The 21,025-nt window shown below is 38.3% G+C and overlaps 1 protein-coding gene across 8 annotated transcripts in view; it reads left to right on the forward strand.

Annotated features, from left to right (window-relative positions):
• Window positions 1-21,025, forward strand: part of DMD (dystrophin) — a 1,922,593-nt gene that overhangs the window by 1,284,860 nt on the left and 616,708 nt on the right. For all 8 annotated transcript variants that reach the window (XM_019529123.1, XM_019529125.1, XM_019529122.1 and 5 more), the window contains one exon: window positions 19,724-19,825. In XM_019529123.1, the coding sequence (XP_019384668.1) occupies window positions 19,724-19,825 (102 nt within the window). The remainder of the gene's footprint in view (window positions 1-19,723; window positions 19,826-21,025) is intronic.

Here is a 21,025-nt window from a genome sequence, read left to right on the forward strand (position 1 = left end):
TATTGAAATGTATCCTGTTTATGTCAGCCCACTCCTGTAACCTATCCAGGTCTTGTTGCAGTCTTTCCCTCCCTACTAGTGTGCTCACCTCACCCCAAATTTTGGTATCATCAGCGAATTTAAACAGGTTGCATTTCACCCCGTCATCCAAATCGCTGATGAAGAAATTGAACAGCGAAGGCCCCAGGACCAAGCCCCTTTGTTCTAATACAAGGTATCATTTTGGAACCAAGACTTCTAGTTTTTTGTATGCATCTATACATGGCGTTCATTGAGAATGAAATCAAACCTGACAATACTATTCTAACCTGATGATATAATTGCATGCAAAGCATAAAAACAGCAAAGTTTTTGGTGGCCTGGTGATAGACGAAGCCCCGTCTCTTGCCAGGTTTGTGCAGTTAGAATAAGCATGGATTTTCTAGCTCTTTCTCTGCTGAGCATTTGCTAACATTTTTCATACAAGTGTCTTAAAGTTCAAAGCTTAAGTGAAAGGAATAGCCTTTGTTATTTTAAATAACACAGAAACTGTGTGTTCCTGTAGCGTGTTTTATCTGATCCCCTCAAAGTACTTTAGAAACATAATAGCACACACTTTTGCTGTATAAAAACTACATTGCCTTCATACTATGCTGCAGTCTTCACAGCATGAATTATTCTTACTCTGACCTCAATGTGCACTTCAATGAGAAACAGAGACTCAGAAATAGGCTGATCTAAAATAGGGATCATATCCTATCAAAGTGTTTTTTGCACTTACTACTTCAATTCATTCCTTGGTATTCACCTTTTTCACACTCTTTGGTTAGTTTTTATGTTAATACAGTCAATATTTTTGAGCTCTCCAAAAAGACTTCATAAAATCTACAGATGGTATTATGCAGTTAAGCTATCCAGGTGTAGTGTCTAGTAGGTTGATGTAATAACTACAAATATACTTCAGCCTTTACAAAGACCCCAACATAAATGGAACGGGTTGGGACTTCGTTTTGTTCCCCAGGGGTATGTACAAACATTACATTTATATTGATCTAAGCAAGATTAGGTCAGTGTAAATGCCCAGGCATACTAGTTTTCGCAGGACTTGACTTCCCCCAAAAATGGCATGCCTGATCTAAGTTAGTTCATCTCACGTAATCAAATCTAAAAAGGATTAATCTGGACTACTGAATGCCTGCACATGTTGGCAACACAATCACTGGACTGGGATAGCCCAGCCACTTAACCCAGCCTTGGGGCTATGTTGTTTCTAAACTGCCAACTCTCACTAGGCTACTTTTATCCCCCTGGCAACTGCATCCAGACTGGGCAGCCCCACCTCGAACAAACAGCTCCCTGTCCCCCGACCAACCCTGCCAACATCTCTCCCTCCTCCATTACCTAGCTTGGTCTGCACCGACTGCCCCCAGCAATAAGCTGCCTCTACCTAAACTGGATCCCATGAATACTTGTTTGCTATACCACAGAAGAGCAGCCTCCAGCAGTCTGGGAAATCACCTTAATAAAACCAAGAAAACAAGCAAGTATTCTTTCACTGTAACCAGTAAGTAATGTAAATGGATGTTTATTTTCAAGCAGGTATGTGTCTACTAGGAAATATTGTTAGTTTCTGACACTCAGTGAAATGTTAAATAGTGAATACATAATTCACAGATATCAGATTTTAGTGGAAGGGAAATGGTGCAGAATGAATTGAAATGGACCTTTAAGTAGATAGAACAATTACTAGGAGAGTTTATATTATAATCTTGCTGGCAGCTGATGTCCTTTAATTATAGTTTTTGAATACCAATGAACCAGCACATAAAGAGCATCTGAGGGAGAAAAATGAGATGGTTTTCTGAACAGTCTTAGATTTCTGAAGTTTTATTTTTCTGATCAGGCAGCATTGTCCAGATTAAGCAGAGTTGATAGTTAAGTCCTATGTACAGTGTTTACAATATAATATTTATTTGTAGATGTAACTGTGGATAATGCAAACAGCAAGTGAGAAATAATGGCATTTGAATTAAAAGGCTTGCAACTTTGAAATCTAGTCACTTATAAAGTTTAGAGCCACACAGTATGCACTACACTTCAAAGAAAAGTGACCTTCATGCCACAACTCCCAGCAATACTGAAAATGCAGAAGTAGTTTTTAGCATTAAAAGCCCTGCATATAACAAAAATTCCTTTGCATATTTTATTTTCCTAGGTTTGTAATTTTTTAAAACATTAGATTAACATTTTTTCCCTGTAAGCATCTTAAAACTTCCTTAGCTTAAGCACAAAACAACAACAAAAATTAATACAAGTAGGCATTTGTTTTAGCAGAAGGAAGTTGAAACTGCTTGTTTAGTACACTGGAGAGCTGGTAGTTTAGCATACTGATGAGTCTTTATAGTGTTTGCTTTTTGAACATTGAATAAATGGAATAATTTCTTACTCTTTGCTAGATGAATACTGATACATAAAAATACAATACAATTTTTAAATAATGCGAAGCCAAATTCTTATAGTTGTTTCCTCAAATTATGTATGCAAATTAAGATTTAATGTAACACTGAAATGTTGACTTCATTTAATCTGAGATAAGATGCATTGTGGAATAAGTTATTTAGAGACATTTTACTTTCATCTTTCTACCTGTGCACCTTGGTGCTCTTGCAGTAGTAGTATCTGTACATCCAGAGGGGTGTAGTGACTTGGTCATACCCTCCTTCCACTGCCAAAGTCATGTACTGGTGGCACCATTTGCCCTACAGCATCTGAAGCACATCTGGAGCTTTAGACTGGAGTGGGGCATCCAGGGGAATCAAATGGGGAGCAGATAAGGAGGAGGAGGGAACCTGCTTCTGGTTTCTACCTGACCTGAGGGTGGAGAAAGCCCCGAGATCCTTTCTGCTGTGTTCAAGCTGGTGCCTATGGGGAGAGACTGCATGGGATGCTGGGTCCCTGCTCTCTCCCTCTCCCTCTCTCACTGCATTTCCCTTACTGTTCTGGGGCCTCTAGCTTTAGGGAGCACCTGTGTGGAGGGCTGGGCAGAGCTGGGGACAGCGGTGTCAGTGAGTGATCCCCCACCTTCCAGTGCTTGCTCCTGGAACATGGAGTATACCTGAGGGTGGAGAGGGAGCAGAAATGTCTAGATTAGTGTGGGAAACTTGGTAGAAGGAGAGAGGATCAGGGAACTTGTGCTATGTGCAGCCACTCCCTGCAGCCCTCAACTAGAGATGGGCAGAAGCAGTCCTGAAGATGCCCCTGCCCCTGGGTCTGCTGGAGACAACAGCAACACTGGGATTCCAAGAGCTCCTTCTTCCTGTCTGCCTGCTGGGTACCCCCACCCCAGGGTGAGGAAGCAAGTACTGGAAAGAGGGACCTGCCTGCCACAGCCGCTGTCCTCAGCCAAGCCCAAGTTTGCTACACCACTGCTTACGGAAGCCCCCAACTAGAACATGGCAGGAGCATGGGTGGGTCCTCCCTTCTTTCACCCAGAGGCAACCCCTGCTGGAGAGGAGAATGAAAAGGGAGGGGATGCCAAGAGTTGGGGGGGGGTCTTACCTGCTTTGGGGACTCCAAAAAGTCTTGGGCAGCTGCTGCCATGGCAGTACTGGTGGCATCTCATGCACTCCCTTTTAAAGTGCTGGCCCTTTTAAAGTTCCAGGATCTGCCCATGTGTACATCCATGTAAGAAGGTAGGTGCTCAAGCATCAACTTTTGCTAGGCATTTCAAGGCCCATGAGCTCAGCATCCTCTCAGCATTTGTCTCATTGCTGCTTCTTTTTGGCTTGTCAGCAAGTTCTTCAATACACTGGTACTTCTTTATGCCATTCTGACTTAAACTTTGTTAGTTATATTAGAAAAATCTACAACACTTACAGCAAATCTGCACTGCCTCAGTATCATTTCAGGGACCTGTGTTCTGAGATGCACCATGTCGTCTTTGCATGCACTAGCTCCTAAACTAGAAGTGGTGCTGCCTCATTGAACTTCCCAGATGTTGTACTTAGGTAGTATGGTCATTCTCAGTGCCCTGTCTCAAAGATGAATATAGCATGCAAGGGTGTTATATGTGTCTATAGGTCTCATCCCAACAATAAATAAATATGTCGTCTTGGAGGGGTTGGAGTGCTTTGGTTATTAAGCAGTTGAAGTTAAAGCCTGGGATGGCCATGACTACTGATTTCTGAGACTCTGTACCTGACCTACCTGTGTCAGCACTTAACCACCCACCCTCTAAGTACACATGGCAGAGCTTCAGTGTAGGAATGATTTGTACTATCCCCAGAAGTGATAATGATTTTCTGCTTCATGGGCCTGCAGTCTTAGCATTTGAACTTGTTTTTGGAGTTTTGTATGATGAAATCCACATACAGCGGACTAAGAGGTACCTGGAAAAGACAAGGAACTTTTTGAGTCAAGATGGCCCTATTCCAAAGCTTCCATATTTTCCCTTCCTGCTTTCTTATGTCCAAATCAGAAAGTTGGCACGTGCAGTGGCTGCCCAGGTTGCTACACCCTAGTTACATCACTAGCTCCCTCCTTCAAAAGAAGGAAAGAAAAGATGATTCTCCATTTCAGAGTCCAGTAACTTGAACTGTTGCATGGCTTCAACAAAGCTTCTCACTCCCTGAACCAGCAGCTGACACTCACCAGAAGACAGTGGGGTCCAGATTTCCTTTTAGCTAGCAGCAAAATCCAAAAATAGATGCATACTTTTTTTTGAAAGATGTGAAAACATTTAGCTAGCCCATCCTAGCCAACATTCTTGTAGTGATCACAGTTGAATCTGACCAGGGATGGAGAGGTTACCTGTAAGAATTTAAGCTTTAGGAACTAGGTCTTAGACCAGTAAATACACATAATATTGTATAGATAAGTCAGCCTTCAGAAAAATGGGCTGGCTCAAATAGACAATCAAATCAAATTGTAAGTCTGTTTTTTATTCATCCAACATTTTGAGAGATGATTACAGGGTTGAGTTCTGAAGTAGCATGGTTGAAAATATTTTGTGTGCATTATTAAAATATACTAATTGTATCTGTTCAGGTTTGGAGAGCTACAGTCTAAAAGTTATTGACTTGAGCCAGTGACCAACTATATATTTTAACAATGTGATACAAATGTAAAATGAATCTCATAGATTGAGATTTGGTAATAAAACCTTGAAATCAGTAAAGTATTTTGCAAAAGTCAGTTAAGTCATTTAAGAATGTCAGTCATGGGAAAGGTTAGTACCAGTGAGGTTTCACTGTGAAATTTTGAGGAGGAGAGAAGAAAAAACAAAAATTGTAGTAATTTATCTATGATACGGCAAATGTATTTATCCATGCAAGTTGTTTCTGTATTTGTATGTCTGTGGGGAAGGAAGGGGCAGGAGAAAGAGATCAAATAATGATCTTAACCTAGCAGTAGTTTGTAAGTGATAAAATGAAGTCCTGGGTGAATCAGAAAGACAAATATCTAAGGAAATACCTTCAGTATTAATGTGTTCAAGATATATTTCAATGCCCTGTATACATTTCACAGAAGATAGCAGCAATAGGTCATATATTAGAGTTTGGATGGTGCTCTACTCTAGTTTCAGCCAGTTATTTGTCATACATATTTTAATAAAATAGCTTCCTTTCAGAAATGAGATTAATTGAAGAAAGAAACATTCTTCCACATCATTTCTCAGCTGCAACAGATAAATAGTAAATCTTAGTAATTACTCTATCAAAGATTAACGTTCTCTGTAAATTATTCTATAGTCCTGGGTGCATCACTGGTTCCGGTTCAATCATGTCTTAAAATGGCATCTTTATTTTTTCCCCCACTTAATTAAAATACATGCGCACACACACATTGTAGCTGATAGATTTTGACTACGTACAAGTAGATAATAAGTACCTATGACCCAGAAATAAATGGTGTATTGGTTTCACTATGCGCGAGTGTCATTCTCTTTGTTTTGGGATGTCTTTTTCAAGCCCTGGACCATGTCCTGACTATAATTGAAGGTAATCGTTAACAGGGAAATGTGTAAATACTGTATCTCACAGATGATTACAGCCAGCATAGATTATAGCTGTTTCAGAGACAGGTTTGGGAGATGGGGACTGAATTATATTAGCGTTTGCATAATATTTCGATCAATATCGGGGGAGATGTTTTTCATACATATATTTCTCCTTAACACAGTTCATCCAGCACTTACCTGCTGGTAATCCTTTATTGAAAATGAAAATCTCAAAAGGCACTATGCAATGGCTAACAGAAATTCTTACTAGCAAGTGACTGTAACACCTACATCAACTGTCAGAAGCACTAAACTGTTATGGTGTGACTGCTTAACTGCCATTAAGGTATCATCAGATATAATTGGATAGTATTTTGCAATATGTGACTATATAGTGAAAACTCCAATGATGTGACAGTTCATTACCACTAGTAGATACTGCTTTGAGCAGTGCTTCAGAAATTCATAAGGTTTTAGAAATAAATTCTGTACAAAAGAAGATGGACTGGACGGGTTGCTTCTGAACATGAGCCTGATAAATTGGAAACTTTGCTCACAATCTAGCGATCATAAAATACAAAGCAGTTCTTGTCAAGAAAAGAGTGAATCATTCTACCCTTTTCTTTAAAAGAAAGCAAAGCAGAACAAAATATTATTAATTTATTTCCAGGGTAGAAGCCGTTAGCACTATGCCCAGTGTAATAATGTTAGCAGTAGTATTCCCAACACAGAAAGCATGCTGTTTGTTTGGGAGAAAAATGAGACAGTTTGCTGCAAGATACCACCTGGCATCTTGCAGATAGTAATTAGCAAGTCGATATGTATCACTTGCACACTCTTCTCCATCCATCCATTGCTAGAATGACTTAAACTTTTTTGTGGTGAGTGGCTGGAAGTGATTAAAAAATGCTAACACTGCTGGAGAATGCCAGTTGCATTTCAGGGACAATGACAAGGAAAAAAATCTCATCAGTTTTCAAATATGTGACTTGTTTTAAATACATGACTTCCCATTTGTTGTCTGTAACATCACAGTAAATATGAGTTCATAGGGAAGCACTTGAGAATGTTTCTTGGCCCTTAAAAATATTCTTTTAACTTATTTACAGGATTTCTTCAAATAATTAATAGCATGCATATCAGACTCAGACTATGCATTCCTTCAGTATTTATGTAAAAAATAATTAGCAAAGAGCTACTGATTCACCTTTGGCTGCCTTTAGAGATCAAATGAATTAAAATGATTTAGGCATATGACATACAGGCACATATTTGCAGGGGGAAAAAAAGATTTATCATCTTAAGGGACCTTTGTAATGACCAAAAGGGAGTCTCTTGACTAACAAACAGTGACTAGCGTTAGTGTAGGGCCTCGAGACAAAATGAACTTAGTTCTTAATTCAGGTCTACAAAAAAACTGTCAGTTGGTTTGGTCAAATTTGTATGGACTGTAGAGGTTTGTGCCTTCCTCTGTAGCAAGGGGTATGGCCCTCTACCTGGAATCTCTTGATGGCCTTTTATAGAAACAAGACATCGGCTGCTGTGGTTCCCCTACTTCACCTGTGGCAGGTTAGGTCTGTGTTGTGTCAGGGTTGAGAGAGGTCTTATGTAGAGTTTAGATTATGCTTGTATGAGATGATTTTTATAGGGATGCTCCTGCCTGAGGCGAGGGTTGTGGGGGTTGGATTAGATGACCTCTGGAGGTCCCTTTCATCCCTACTTCTCTGTGACTCTCTGACCTCATGGATGTGGTTTTTGGTTTGTTTGTTGAGGGAGAAAAGTTTGCTTGATTTCATTCTGTCTGTTTATACTTTTTGTTTTTCTGGTTGTAGCATAATATAGTGAGTAAAATGAGTCAACATTGCTTTTGTTTTATTCTTCATTCTTTTTCTTAATTTTATTTTTAACTGTTTTATTAAGACTGTATCAGTATAATGTGTTTTTTTGCATTTAACACAATGTTCACTGCTACATGTTTTCTGGAGTGCTCTCTTATTTGGCATCTGTTGGCTTGATTTTCAAACTTGCTATGCAGCTGTAGCTCTTACCGAATTCCCTTCATATCACAGTAGTGCTAAATAGAATATGATATATGATGTAAACATATATTCACATAGCTGAGAGCTCGGGAATGAGTTGTTTATAGGTTTGTTGCATATGGTGATCCCTTGCCTTTTCTTTTCAGAATAGGATTCTGTGTTCAGCTTTCACAGATTGAGAATGTTGTTATATTTTTAAAGCTAATTCTCTAATTTGTAAAAATAGCTCATTTTTGGGTTTTGTCCTTGATAATATTTGAATGACAGTACAAAACCTGTTGTGAATGTCAATCTTTTCATTATATGCTTGACAATATGTAGTTAAAGAGTGAAATAAAAGCATAGCAGTGGTCTAGCCAGCCTCATTGTAACACTCACCAGCATGAAATAATGAGAAAAAGACAACCAAACAGTTTTGTGTTTTTCCATCCATCTACCTGATTTATCAGTCAGCACTTGACAATCTAGGCCAGAAAAGTCAGTATTGATTCTTTTTCCTTTTTATATTCTTAGCTACTTCTTAGTGAATAATTTGTGTACGTCGTGAGGGATAGCCTCAGCCATCTTTATGAAAAGGACATAAAGAATACCAACCTTGTAAGGCCTGTTAATCATGAGGCCTGTGTGAAGTAGCAAGTATTCACTTCAGATTTGGATTTGGTCGATTCAGAGGGACAGTGATTCAAGTCATTGTCCTGATCTGATTTGGCCAATTTGGATTTGGAGATTCGGCGCAGATTCGGAGATTCGGCCATAGACTGTAATTGGGACTCACTAAAATACCTATAATTTTGTCACTTTTTTGCAGATTCAGATGAAAATGGCAGGGATGGTAGCCCCTTCTGAGGGTATGAAGCCTGTCAAGTTTCAAGGAGATAGGTGCAGGGGTTTCTGTGAAAGTGTACCTCAAACTGTTCAGACACAGCTTTATATGTTGTTTCTACATCCCTTCCCCAGAGCACTGTGATTGGAAGGGAACTCAGAGAAAGATCACAGTCACTGGCCAGCCACAGATGTCAATATCAGAGCAGTCTTTCCCCCCCTCATCCTTTTCCTTATATGGAGAAATGCCTTTTCTGTGTATGGAAGGCCCCATCCCCCTCCCTCTTCTCAGTTTCTTTTTGCTGCAAGCCTTCTGAATCTCCGAATCTCTCTGAAACAATTTAGAGGCTTCCAAATCTATTCAGACCTTTTAATCGGTCTCCTGATTCTATTCAGATTCATATATTTGGCAGCCGAATTGGGCTGAATCTCCTCTGAATTCAATGGGCTACCAAAGCTTTGCACAGCCCTATTAATCATGTCTTAAGTTGTTACCCAATGACAAGTTAATTCAATTAATAGTGTGATAAAACAAGGAATAAGCCACAAGGTTAGGACACAAAAAATGTGTGATAATTTTGTGGATGGTTCCTATCACATCACTAATTGAACATGGGGTGCACCCATGCAGCTGGGAGCCCCATCAACTGATGGCTCCCAGTTTTGAGGGCACATAGTACATCCCTGTGGCTGGAAGCCAGATCAACTGATAGGGCTTCCAGCCATGGGAGCTGTCTATGTGCCAATGTAAGGAGAGCTTGGATCCCCCTTTACCAGAAACAAGGCATGATGAGGTCTGATGCCAAATCCCACAATAACACCTCCAGCCGTTCACATGTAACATGTCAGGAAACTGATTGTGCATCAGGTCTTGTGGTGCTCTTACTTGCATATCTGTTAGGGGCCTAAGTGTTTATACCAGAATCTATACTACTTCCTGATGGAAGGAAAGCAACAACAAAATACTACTGATATACTTTTGGTGATGGTGAATGCACCTGTCAGAGTATCAGAACAGTTGGCGGGATCCTCTTATTAAATTAAATGGCATTTGAGATTTGTTTCAGGTAAAAAGTCAAAGTGTGAAAGCTGTTGTAGTGATAAAAGGTCACTTTGATTTATTGTTTATTTCATTTCTGTTTTCAGCGCTTGTTACATTACCACACATACAACTGTATTATTACATACTGCGGTAAACATCAATATAATCAGGTTATAAGATTAAACCTAGGCATTCTTTGCAAGCATGCAAGTGTACTGATCTTATCACCATTTGACTCTTCCCAGAGAGAATTATTTTAATTTTTATTTAAAAAAAATAAGTCTGAGTGATTTTTTTTTTTTTTTATTTTTTATTTGTTGGGTATGGCAGTTACAATACGTCTTACCATTACTAAGAATTGTTCCTCTCACCCTCCCTGTATGTGCCAGACCTGGAGGTAAAGCAGTCCCTGTGCTCAAGCATGATGATAACAGGAGTCTCAAGGTGCTTCCTTACTTTATTTCTGTGATTTGAACCTGTGGAGTAGGAGTGACTGGATGGGGCCATGTTGCTTGATGGTAATCTAAGGAATCCTGCAATATAGACATAACCATAAAGTCCTAAGTAATTAGTGTTCAGGCTAGATTTCTTCTTCGCCGGATATGGACATGGTTTGAGGTGCTTGAGCCAGTAGTACCCTATTCTAACAGTAGCCAGCTATAACTGACCATGAGCTACAAGCAGGAGATTCTCAGTGTAGGTTCCTTGGCTTTGGAATTTACTTTGGATGTTTGCCCACAAGTACGCAGATTCTGCAATTTTCAGAATGAGCTGCAAGCCCCGTTCATGACCCTTAGGTCCCTGACGCATGTTACATTTAAGACATGATTAATCAGTTAATTGAATCTTAAATTTTGACCTGGCTACAGATTCAATCAATTAATGGCATGACAAAAAGAGGAATAAATCATAAAGTTATTCCACAAAAAATATATATACCATTAGTTGAACAGGTGGCTTCTTTGTGAGTCCCTTCAGTTGATGAGGCTGTCAGCCGCAGGAGCACATGATCCCACAGGTGATCCAGGATCATAACAGGAGGGGCAGACCCTGCCAGATCAGCTGCAGGCTCCCAGCTATGGGAGTGCATGGTGTGCCACCATGGCTGGGAGCACCATCAGTTGCAGGTTCCCAGCTGTGGGGCATGACATGTCCCTGCAGTTGGATGCCTAGGTCAACTGAGAGGGCTCACAGCTGTGGGGGCTTGCTACCTGCCAGTGTAAGGGGAGCCAGGATCATGAGGGGAATATACCTCTTCTATCTCTTTTGTATAGTATTAAGAACATAGCCTGAACTCAATAATAACCTGTCAAGAGCTAAGTAAAAATGAGAATGTATTAATGAGTTTATTGATTCTTGTTGCTGCTTCCAGTACTATTAATAACACTGCAGAAATTTCTGACACTTTCAGATGCTTGTGTGTTTGACTTCTAAGCATATAAGCAGTATTGCACTAGGGTTCAAGAAAAGGGACACGCACACTGCTATGAAACTGAATACTCAACAAACTACAAGCTAGTCATGCATGAGAGGACTGACATATTAGGCATGTTGAATGCTCAAAGCTCTGAGTATCAGAGGTATGGGAACCTTCTATGAACTATTAAAGTCTTTATCTTGTGAACAGTCCTTATGTTTGTGTGCTGTTAAGTGATTAGGACTTTTGTAGATTTTCTTTCCTTCTTGACTAACTAGCCTATTATCCTTAGTTTCTAAGATAGGAAGACTGTAAACAAAGTAAACCTTTTAATAATATAATTATATATATTTCAGCAAATTGCTGTTTGAGCTAGGAAACAAATATTTAGGTAAATTTAGTCAAATTAACTCTTCATTATGGTAAGCACATAGTAGTGAGAACCCAACTCTGTATTCAAGTGAGGCATAGTGATAGAAACCTTTGATTTCCCAGTCCAGGAAAAAAAGATGTAGAAGGCTAGTCCAGTGGCTGAATGGGTGTCCTAGTTTTCATTGTTGCCTTTGGTGTCTCACTCTGAGGTCTCTTAGAAATTGTAGACAGTTCCTTGGCTTGTAAAGAAATATAGCATGACTGTTCCTGGAACAGTGTCTCTTTGTCTGTTAAGCTAATCTGGAAGCTATCAAAAGTAGGCCTCTTATATTCATAAAATGATGGTTATCCAGGTTGTAGCTGTATTGGTAAAGAATTTTTTTTGCAAAAATCTAGTTGGTCTAATAAAAAATATCACCTCTACTACGAGTCCTGGTTACTAGAATAATGCTTATCATCCATAAAAGATGCAAATGGTGAGAGTTTATGAAACCACTGGTTTGTCCTTTTTGTTTTTTGTTTTTTTAGGAGCATCTTCATAATTATTTAAATTATATTTCATTAACACAGTCTATAAGGGACATTACCACATTTATATCACATGCATTGTTTTTTATAGGCAAGCTTTTATTTTATTCTCTATTACATTCAGGTTTTTTTACAAGCATATTAAATATGATTGTTCCATTTAATTTTACCCCTTTTCTATTTGACAGTCGTATGTGTCTTTTTCTTCTCCTCCATATGGTCCAATACACTTTATGTATGATTCAATATTTCTTTGCTACACAAACATGGTAATGGCAGAAGTTCATTCCTGGGTTTAGGATGAGTTTGAGACTGCAGAGTTTGCTCAGTGTATATACTGCTATTTTAATTTTTCCATGTGGAAATGGTAGCTTTTAAAAATTAAAACCCCTTGCAAGTAAAATGAGAAAAAGGTAGCATTTAGAATCTTTCTTGACCTCACCTGCCAATCTAAGGTCCTGTACATCAAATTTGGTGTCTTGTTAATTTACCAATTTAATAAAAATAAAAGGAGCATCAGTGAATCTGATGACATAGTATATTTTTGCCTCTTGGCAGTCTAGGTCATTTTTAGCAAATAATTAATCTCCACAATAATTCTATGAAAAAAATCCAAAATATATATTTATAATAATTTATAAGTCTCTCTCTCTCTCTCGTGATTTATTACAGAATAAGGTTATCCAAGAACCACTTTTCTAAAAATGTTAAGAAAAAAAATGCAAACTAGGCCCAATAGCATCTATATTGTGCATATTTATATGCTATATGTATTTTTTCAAGATATTGAGAATTGCCATATTTCAAAAATTGAAAGTCATTATGTATCATTCATTTGCTGAATTTGTCAGGAGGAAGCTTTGTGTCTAAATAATGAACATGGGAAAGGAGCAACGTGGGCCTATTGAGAAGGCAGGGTTTTTTTTCACTCTTGGCTGTAGGAGTATAGAATTACTATGCTATAATAGAATCATACCAAATCTCTCTGTGTGAAAAGTCAGTATTTGTTTAAATGTCTTCCAAATAGAGGAAGCTGATTAAGAAAACTTTGCTCAGGGCCAGCAGATAGCATACACTTGAACTTTCCAGTGAGTGTGCTTTAATTGATTGGAACCTGAAGTTAGGGCTGTGGGATTCGCTAATTTTATTAAGGTACATAATGGCTGGCTTATGCCCTTGAGACTCCACTCAAAAATCTAGTCAAAAGTCGAGGATCTTCTTTTTCAAGGGAGAGACTTTTTTAGTATCAAGCTATGCTAAAAGTGAGAGACTAACTACACATCCCTATCTTTGGGGATTTATCAACCAAGAAAGAAACCAGAAGTCTCATTTTTTTATGACCACAGACAATAGCATCATCATCTCCTGCCTGTTTTACCAAGAAAGCAGTTTTGTCACCTGTAGTACCTTCTTTAGTAGTCCTCACAACTAATAAAGAGAAACTTCAAACCTAAATCAAGAGGCAAACTGTCCTCCTTGGCAGTTACGATGTAAAGTTATGTCACAAGTATTACATACTGCTCAAAAGCTGCAACTTAGAATTCCTTGTCCTACAGAGGCACAGAATGTATTGATGAAATCTAGAAATTATTCCAGTATTTGAAAGGGATGGGATTATTTATTGTGGGCTTCAGTTCACTGTACACTACAACACTTGATTCGCCTTCAGAATATCTGGACTGTTGCTTAATGTCTTCATTAAGGTCTGCAGATCAGTCAGATCAGGCTTATGTTCTCTGGTATGAGCAACCAAGATTCTCAACCAGGGTACAACAGTACTCTGGGGTGCCTTGAGATCCTTTTAAGGGTGATACAGGGTGCCACACAATGTTAGTGCTTTTAGGTGTGCAAACGTGATTCACAAGATAAACCCAGATATTTGAATAGGAAACCATAGTGTCAAACCCACTCTGCTCTGTTGTAGTCTTTCTAAATTTTGTGCAACAGAAAAATTGCTGTATTATTTTTCTGTTTTTTTAAAAAGTGAAAACTAAGAGCTGGCATATTCTGCAAAATGCCTTGAGTCTATCAGAGGTTGTATGAAATAATTTTAAAAATTCTACATTATCATTAAAATTTTATTTTAAAATGCTCCTTTAACTTCATGGGACTTCAAAATTGAATCTTACAGATTTATGAAAATAATTTGAGTTGATAAGTGACCACTCTTTATTTAATTTATTAATTAAAATGGCATTTTTGTTTATGGATACATCTACATGAAGATTCATTTCAGTTATAAACTGGTCTGCTGTTTACAGTGTCTACGTGTGTCCCTATGGCACCATTGTTACTGCGCCATCATTTAGTGCTTCCAAAAGTACTAAATGATGGTGCAGTAACAGACCATACTGTGCCATGCGCACAGGATATGGTTATTTTTAGCTGCTATGTCATTGTAGCAATACACTATACTGAGGGAGTGCGTTGCTATGGCAACAGAGATGCAGTGCCGTGGCTTTTGCATAGCTCATTGTTAGGTGACATTGCATCACGTGTAGACGTGCCCAGTACTTCATGATGATAAAACAGTTTTATGACAAGTTTCTGCCTAAAGAACGAATGGAATTTCACTCTAACCTCTTTACTAGTGTTTTTCTCCAGGTTGAAAAACAGAGGCTTTTTGATATGTATTTAGCCATTGTTCAGTGAGAAGCACTTTTCTTACCTGAGCTGACTATAAACAAGCTGATAACTGACTAGACTGCAAAGCAGTTGATTTTGAGATGTTAAATTTTTACACGAATATATCATGAAATAGTTGAGAAAACAAAGGAAACTAGTAATATAATTTCTCGGTGCCTTATGTTTTGGCTATCAAATTACGGAACATTTCTCTGTCAGGAAAGAACAGGTATCTTTTTCATTTTTTGTTTTAATAAAAAGTGGATAACAAATATGTGTTTGCCAAAATAAATGTTTTCTTTAAAAAGTGTTTGGTATATATACCATATTTATATGACTACAATATTTTTTTCCCCCCTGAATCACCAGGGGGTGGGGGGAGGGGAGCATAGCCCCTCACCTTATGTTTGTATACAAGGAAACCTCATTAAATAGACTATCTATCATTAAACTGCTGCCAAAAGCAGCATGTACTCAGTAATGAAAACCAAATATGAGTCGATTAAATGTAGTCAACACTAAGCATGACTGGAAAACATGAACCACATTGGGCAAAGATACTGGGTTGGGGAGTTTTTTGCAAAAAAAATTAATTTTAAAAATTATTAAACTATACCTCTACCAAGCTGTCTTATGACTGCTATGGTTCACTTGACAGTTCAGAATGCACCTTTACAGTTGCACCATTCCTATTCCCACTACAGAAAAACCTCACCACTCATCAGCATTCCCACATGCTCATCACTGCCACCTTTAACCACAGTTACACAAAGGACTACTTCAGTGCCCTCCCCGTACCCTCCCTTCCTGCTGCCCAACTCCCCTTCCTGTTTGCCCAGTCTTTTCACTTGTCATTATATTTGTCACCATCATCATCCTTATCATTGCCATCATCATTGCACTCGTCGGAAGGCTCACCTCTGAACAGTCTGTGCCAGTCTCCTCTCTTCCAGGTGATGTCTGCCATCTCTTGCCTTTCATTTTTTGTTGTCTTCCTATAGTACCAATACATCTCAGTCAGTCCTATTTTTATGCAGCTCTTGACTGGGTGGTTTGTGTGTCTGTTTATGAACAGGTTCCTGGTCTTCCACAGGGCGTTTCTGAAGCAAGAGATGAATTGGTCAAAGTGGGCTGTCTGGGTCCCTTGCTGCTTACTGATGGGGAACCTACCACAAGGATAGGTTAGTGAATCCCATCTGAACAAGACATAGGGTAGTATCCATTGCACACAGTCCTCTTCTGCACCAACTCTTTTACAAGTCATGGTGAACCACTGTATTGCATACATTTTGACTTCCTCCTCATTTCCACAGCTGAGCTGTGCCTTAACTTTTCCATTTCCAGTAATTCCTGTTTCTTAAATGTCTGGCAAACATCACCAAATGGTGCCCCAAACAATTTATCCAGAATCCCTCTTTCAGCTGCTTTCTCTGCCTGTTGTATATGATTAATGCAGTCCCTCCCTCAATGAGGGGGTGCTGGAGTAGGTTGCCCTGTGCCTCATCTGCATATAGATTTTTGGACAAACCAAGGTCTCATGACAAGATCACCCAGTTACAGTCATGTATGGATGGGGATAATTAGCATATGGATCCTTTGTGGGGCAGTGGGTAATAGCTGAAGTGTGTACCCATTGAGCAGTGCTGAACTGTGGGGTCACCATGGTTTGAAATGCTGTTGACTCTGCTGGGGCCCAGCCCAATGAACTGTATGGTAAATCATGAGCCTTTTGGCTTTGGACTAATGTCATTCATGGCTTGTATTATATATAAGTAAGTATAAAAAGTGCCACTTAAAAACATGTTTATAGAGGAGCTGTCTGAAAACTTGTAACATTTTTGTTTTGTTTTGTTTGTTTAAAAAAGGTAAACTATCAATTCTGGATGAACCAAGTCTGTGGGTACCTGTAATCATTTTGCTATATGCAAATTATTACAAGTAGATTTATTTCAAGGTCAGTGTTTTCAAATTTGTCTCTCGCTTCCATGTTCTCAGGGAGATCAGGGTGTGACTATAAGAAGAAGAGGCTGCAGGGGGAAAAAGATGGTGGGGAACAGAGGGCAGTGGGGCTACTTTAACCCCACCCCCCAGATTTATTTTCCCTGTTGAAGCAGTGGGAGAGGGACAAATTCAAGGCAAACCTCCAATAATTAGATTATATGAAAACTGTAACAAATTTATACATTTTCTATATACAGAATCTAAATATTGGAGGGTCATCTTGTATTCAGGTTAAATACAGTACACGTGGCCAGGGACAGTCTTTCTTACATGACTATGTTAAAACCTGTGAAAGGATTTGGAGCTATTATTGTAGCTCTTGAGCTTTCTTTTCTAAACTTACTCATTGTATGTGCATGTGTGCTTAGTAAATTATAATGTGTTGCTAGCCTGAAAATTGCTTGCATAGACTGTGGAACAGCACCATTCTGACACCTCTGTAAATCCTGAAAACAGTATTTTATGAATATCCTTTATTGATTACTTGCATACTAAGTCAAGCCAGTGGTTTGATAAAGACTCTGTGAAAGGCACTCCTGGAATGTTTTCTCTTGTCTAAGGAGTGTTGGTAGAGATAATAGGTGCTGAGAGACCTGGAAAAAAATAAAAATAAAACAGCACTTTACCAAAAGAGGCAGCATGTTGGTTAGACTCCGCTCCACAGCGTCTGTATAGATTGAGCACTTGAGCAGGGTTTTTTGGTGTTTTTGAAGAAAGCTAATTAAATCAGCTGTTAGATAAAAGTGGAAAAAAGCCCTGTTGTAGCAGTCGATCTATACAGAATTTAGGCAAGCACTTGGTGCAGGAGCATGCCAAGCATACAGTAAAGCACCAATTTTTCTTTTTTTTTTTTCCATGTCTGTAAGTAGCTAAGAAGGTGTTTCCTTGACAGGGAACTTTGAATGCCTAAAGTATTTTTGTGATCCCATTGTTGTGTTGGAATTTCCCATCCTTCTACAAATGTTTCAAGTTCAGCTACTTCATATATTGGGTGTGAGAGATCTAGCATGATATTTTCAAGTGCTTATAATCACTATTTCTTATTTCCAGGAATCCTGGTTTTCTCTGATTTAAAAAACATCCCCAATTTTCAGATTTTAAAAAGTAACCCAAAATCCACATTTTCCCATGATTAAAATGAAACAATATAGGGAGATGTATATGCTGGTGTTTCATTTTAATCATGGAAAAACATTGATTTTTGGTTTACTTTTTTTAATCCAAAAATCAGAGATTTTTTTTAAACCTGTAGAAAAAAGGATCCCTGCTTATTTCTAATTTCTGTTCATGTTACGGAATTTCTTTCATGTTGTGTATATCCATAGATGCGCACACACAAAAATATAACATGAAGAAATACCTTTCATTACTAAAATTCCCTTTGATAATTGTTCTTCCATTCTGTGAGGTTTAAGAATTATGAGATTGGACTAATGTTGTGTCAAAAAGGATAGGAATTCTTACTTTTAGGGGGGAAGAAGGTGAAGGAAATGAGAGAGATATATAGTGATGTGTGGCAAAAATAAACCAGCCGTAATTTCAGAGCAAGAATCTTTGGAATCTTTCATTCAAATTGCAAATGGATAACCAGAATCAATTGCATGCAAGTATTTAAAATAGCCCTGCAAGAAACTTGACAGGTTTTGTCTTATTTTGGATTGATAAACAACTTTTCGAAAGCTGTGGATTTCTGGACATAAAGGGTAATTTTACTGTACTGTTCCGAACATTTTGCATACAGAATTTCAAGAAAGCATTTTAGATTCCGTTTCTGGTGATAGTTTAAAACTGAGGAAGGATATGGTCCTTTGAGGTGAAGAATGACATTGATTTGAACAAGTGAAATGCAGACCAAAGGGAAAAGTAGTAGCATTTTACAGATTTCCATCAACGAAATGTGGTGGCATACAATTCATCTAAACAGTGAAGAGCTTGGCATACAATTTTGTCTGCTGTCAAAGTAATGATGACTTAGATTGTGGGCAGAAAATAAAGATGGAGAGTCATCGAATGGCCGCTGGCATTGCAAGCAGAAAATAGAAACCCATTTGGGCAAGCTAAAGTTTACCCAAACTACAGATTAGAGGGAGAAAGGAGAAGAAAAAATCCCTAAACTCAGTTGGATCTCTCAGATATTGCTCCATTTTTCTATCTCATTTGTTACTCTCTTCAAATTGAAGAATGGAGCCCAAATATTTCACACTGTGTGCAAAATTTCTTTTCTTCACCTTCTTTTTAGTTCAAACGTCAAAGGATTTTGTGTGCTTTTAAACTACCTATGAGCAGTGTTCCACTTAGTGCATATTTTCGTAGACAACTTGGAAGCCTTTAGAAAACTTGAAAATGTGGAATTTTTTGTGAATCCAGTACTCCTCTTCCTTCTCTCTAATAACAGATGCCTAAATATGGTTTTAGGAGTTCTGTTTTTAGTCAGCTGTTTTGGTTTTATCAAGTTTGAATGTTGCATTATAAAATGTTGAGAGATTTGCATAAATTACTCAACAGCACTTGATCAAATGAGCAAGGTGTCCTGTACGGTAGGGATAAGATATTTCTTCTACTCTTTCCCAATATTTTTTTAATGTAAAATAGGGCAATGAGGCAGTTTGAAACAGATTTGAGATGCCTGTTCTTTCTATTGTGAATTTATGCTGGATTTTATACTAGTTTTATTGGGACCTTCATGCCTGACAGGACATACTGGTTTATTTTATTCTTTTTTTAATCCCCTTTTATTTTTCATTGACCCCATTTGTCCATGGTTGCTACTTCTGTAAATCGACATTCAAAACAGAAACTAATCTATTGGGTGTATACAGCTGCCTATGGAGATTTAATATTTTGTGATTTAATTGATCATTCTATGGCTAATATACACAGTGTGTGTTTTTGTTTTCCAGGAAACAGAAGCAGCAGTTCAAGATAAACAGCTGAATGTGGAAGGGATTTTGTCTAGAGGGCATCTTTTATATAAGGAAAAACAAGCCACTCATCCTCTAAAGGTAATGAAGCAACCTTTCGTAATATCCATTACTGCATAATGGGATATGCTTCCCATGTTGTACACTTGTCCTTGATGTGCTCTGTTTTAAAATCAATGAAAGCGCTTGGATACTAGTATTGGCTCTGTTCTGTGATAGCATAGCCAGGAATAATGTTATGCTCACAGTTAGAAATAATTGTATGTTGTAACAGCAAGTTCTTCTTTTGGTGTTCTCCTACCTAGTCAAAAAAGTAGTTTATGTTAGAAACAACTTTAAAGCATTTTTTTCACCTCATAGTTAACATCAGATAATTTCTTTTAAAGTAGTTTCAATGGTCTGAAGGAGGTTTATGTACCTCCTGTGAAAAAGGTTCCTTTGTAAAGGGAATTAAGAGCAAGTCGAAGAGCATCCTTTTCTAGATTTTTGTTTGTACTTAGAGGGAGGAGAATGAGGTTGAATCTGAATACCCTTTGCTAAGGAATTTGCTTTCTTTCAGGAGTTCAACTTCTACATCTCTTTCCTTATGGGTATTGGTTTAAAGAGGTCACAGTGTCATACAAAATACTAAAGAATAAAGGCCATTACTCTTCCCAGGCCAGTCAGGGTATGGTCAGATCCTTTTAAGGGTGGCACACAAAATTAGCACTCTTAGGTGTGCAGACACCTATATGTGACCTGGAAGATGCTTCAAATAGACACCCAAGGTCTCAAAAACATTCTGACCTACTGTGGTCTTTGAGTTCTTTGAAACAGAATAATTATTTGACTGTTTTTCCATAATCAAAAAATGAGTGTAAGCTAGGTTCTGCCATTTCCAAGAGATCTAAAAAGGTTGAGAATGACTGACTGGTGGAGGTCATCACCAGCCTCCCCATTAAAGTCCACCTATCTTTGATATAAGAGAAGGGATGTCATCATTCAGGTTGTTACCTTCAGACAGAGTGATGAAGTATAGCTTGGTGACACATGCTATTTCATGCATACTTGATTGCTTACTTTTTGTAATAGGCAGCAAATTATTACTAGACACTTTGATAAAATGTCCATTGGAGCATCTAATAGTCATTTATTGATTTGTCCTATTTCTATTACAACTGCCTCTTGCAGGGTGGAGAGATAGCAATGTTCAACCTCATATTGATAGCTTCTCTAAACCTGCACAGGTCAATAACCTTATTATACAGAAGCAGTTTGTCCTTGCAAACCATGTTACCGTTA

This window comes from Crocodylus porosus, unplaced genomic scaffold, assembly GCF_001723895.1.
Source record: "Crocodylus porosus isolate Cpor-Errol unplaced genomic scaffold, CroPor_comp1, whole genome shotgun sequence".
Lineage (NCBI taxonomy): Eukaryota > Metazoa > Chordata > Crocodylia > Crocodylidae > Crocodylus > Crocodylus porosus.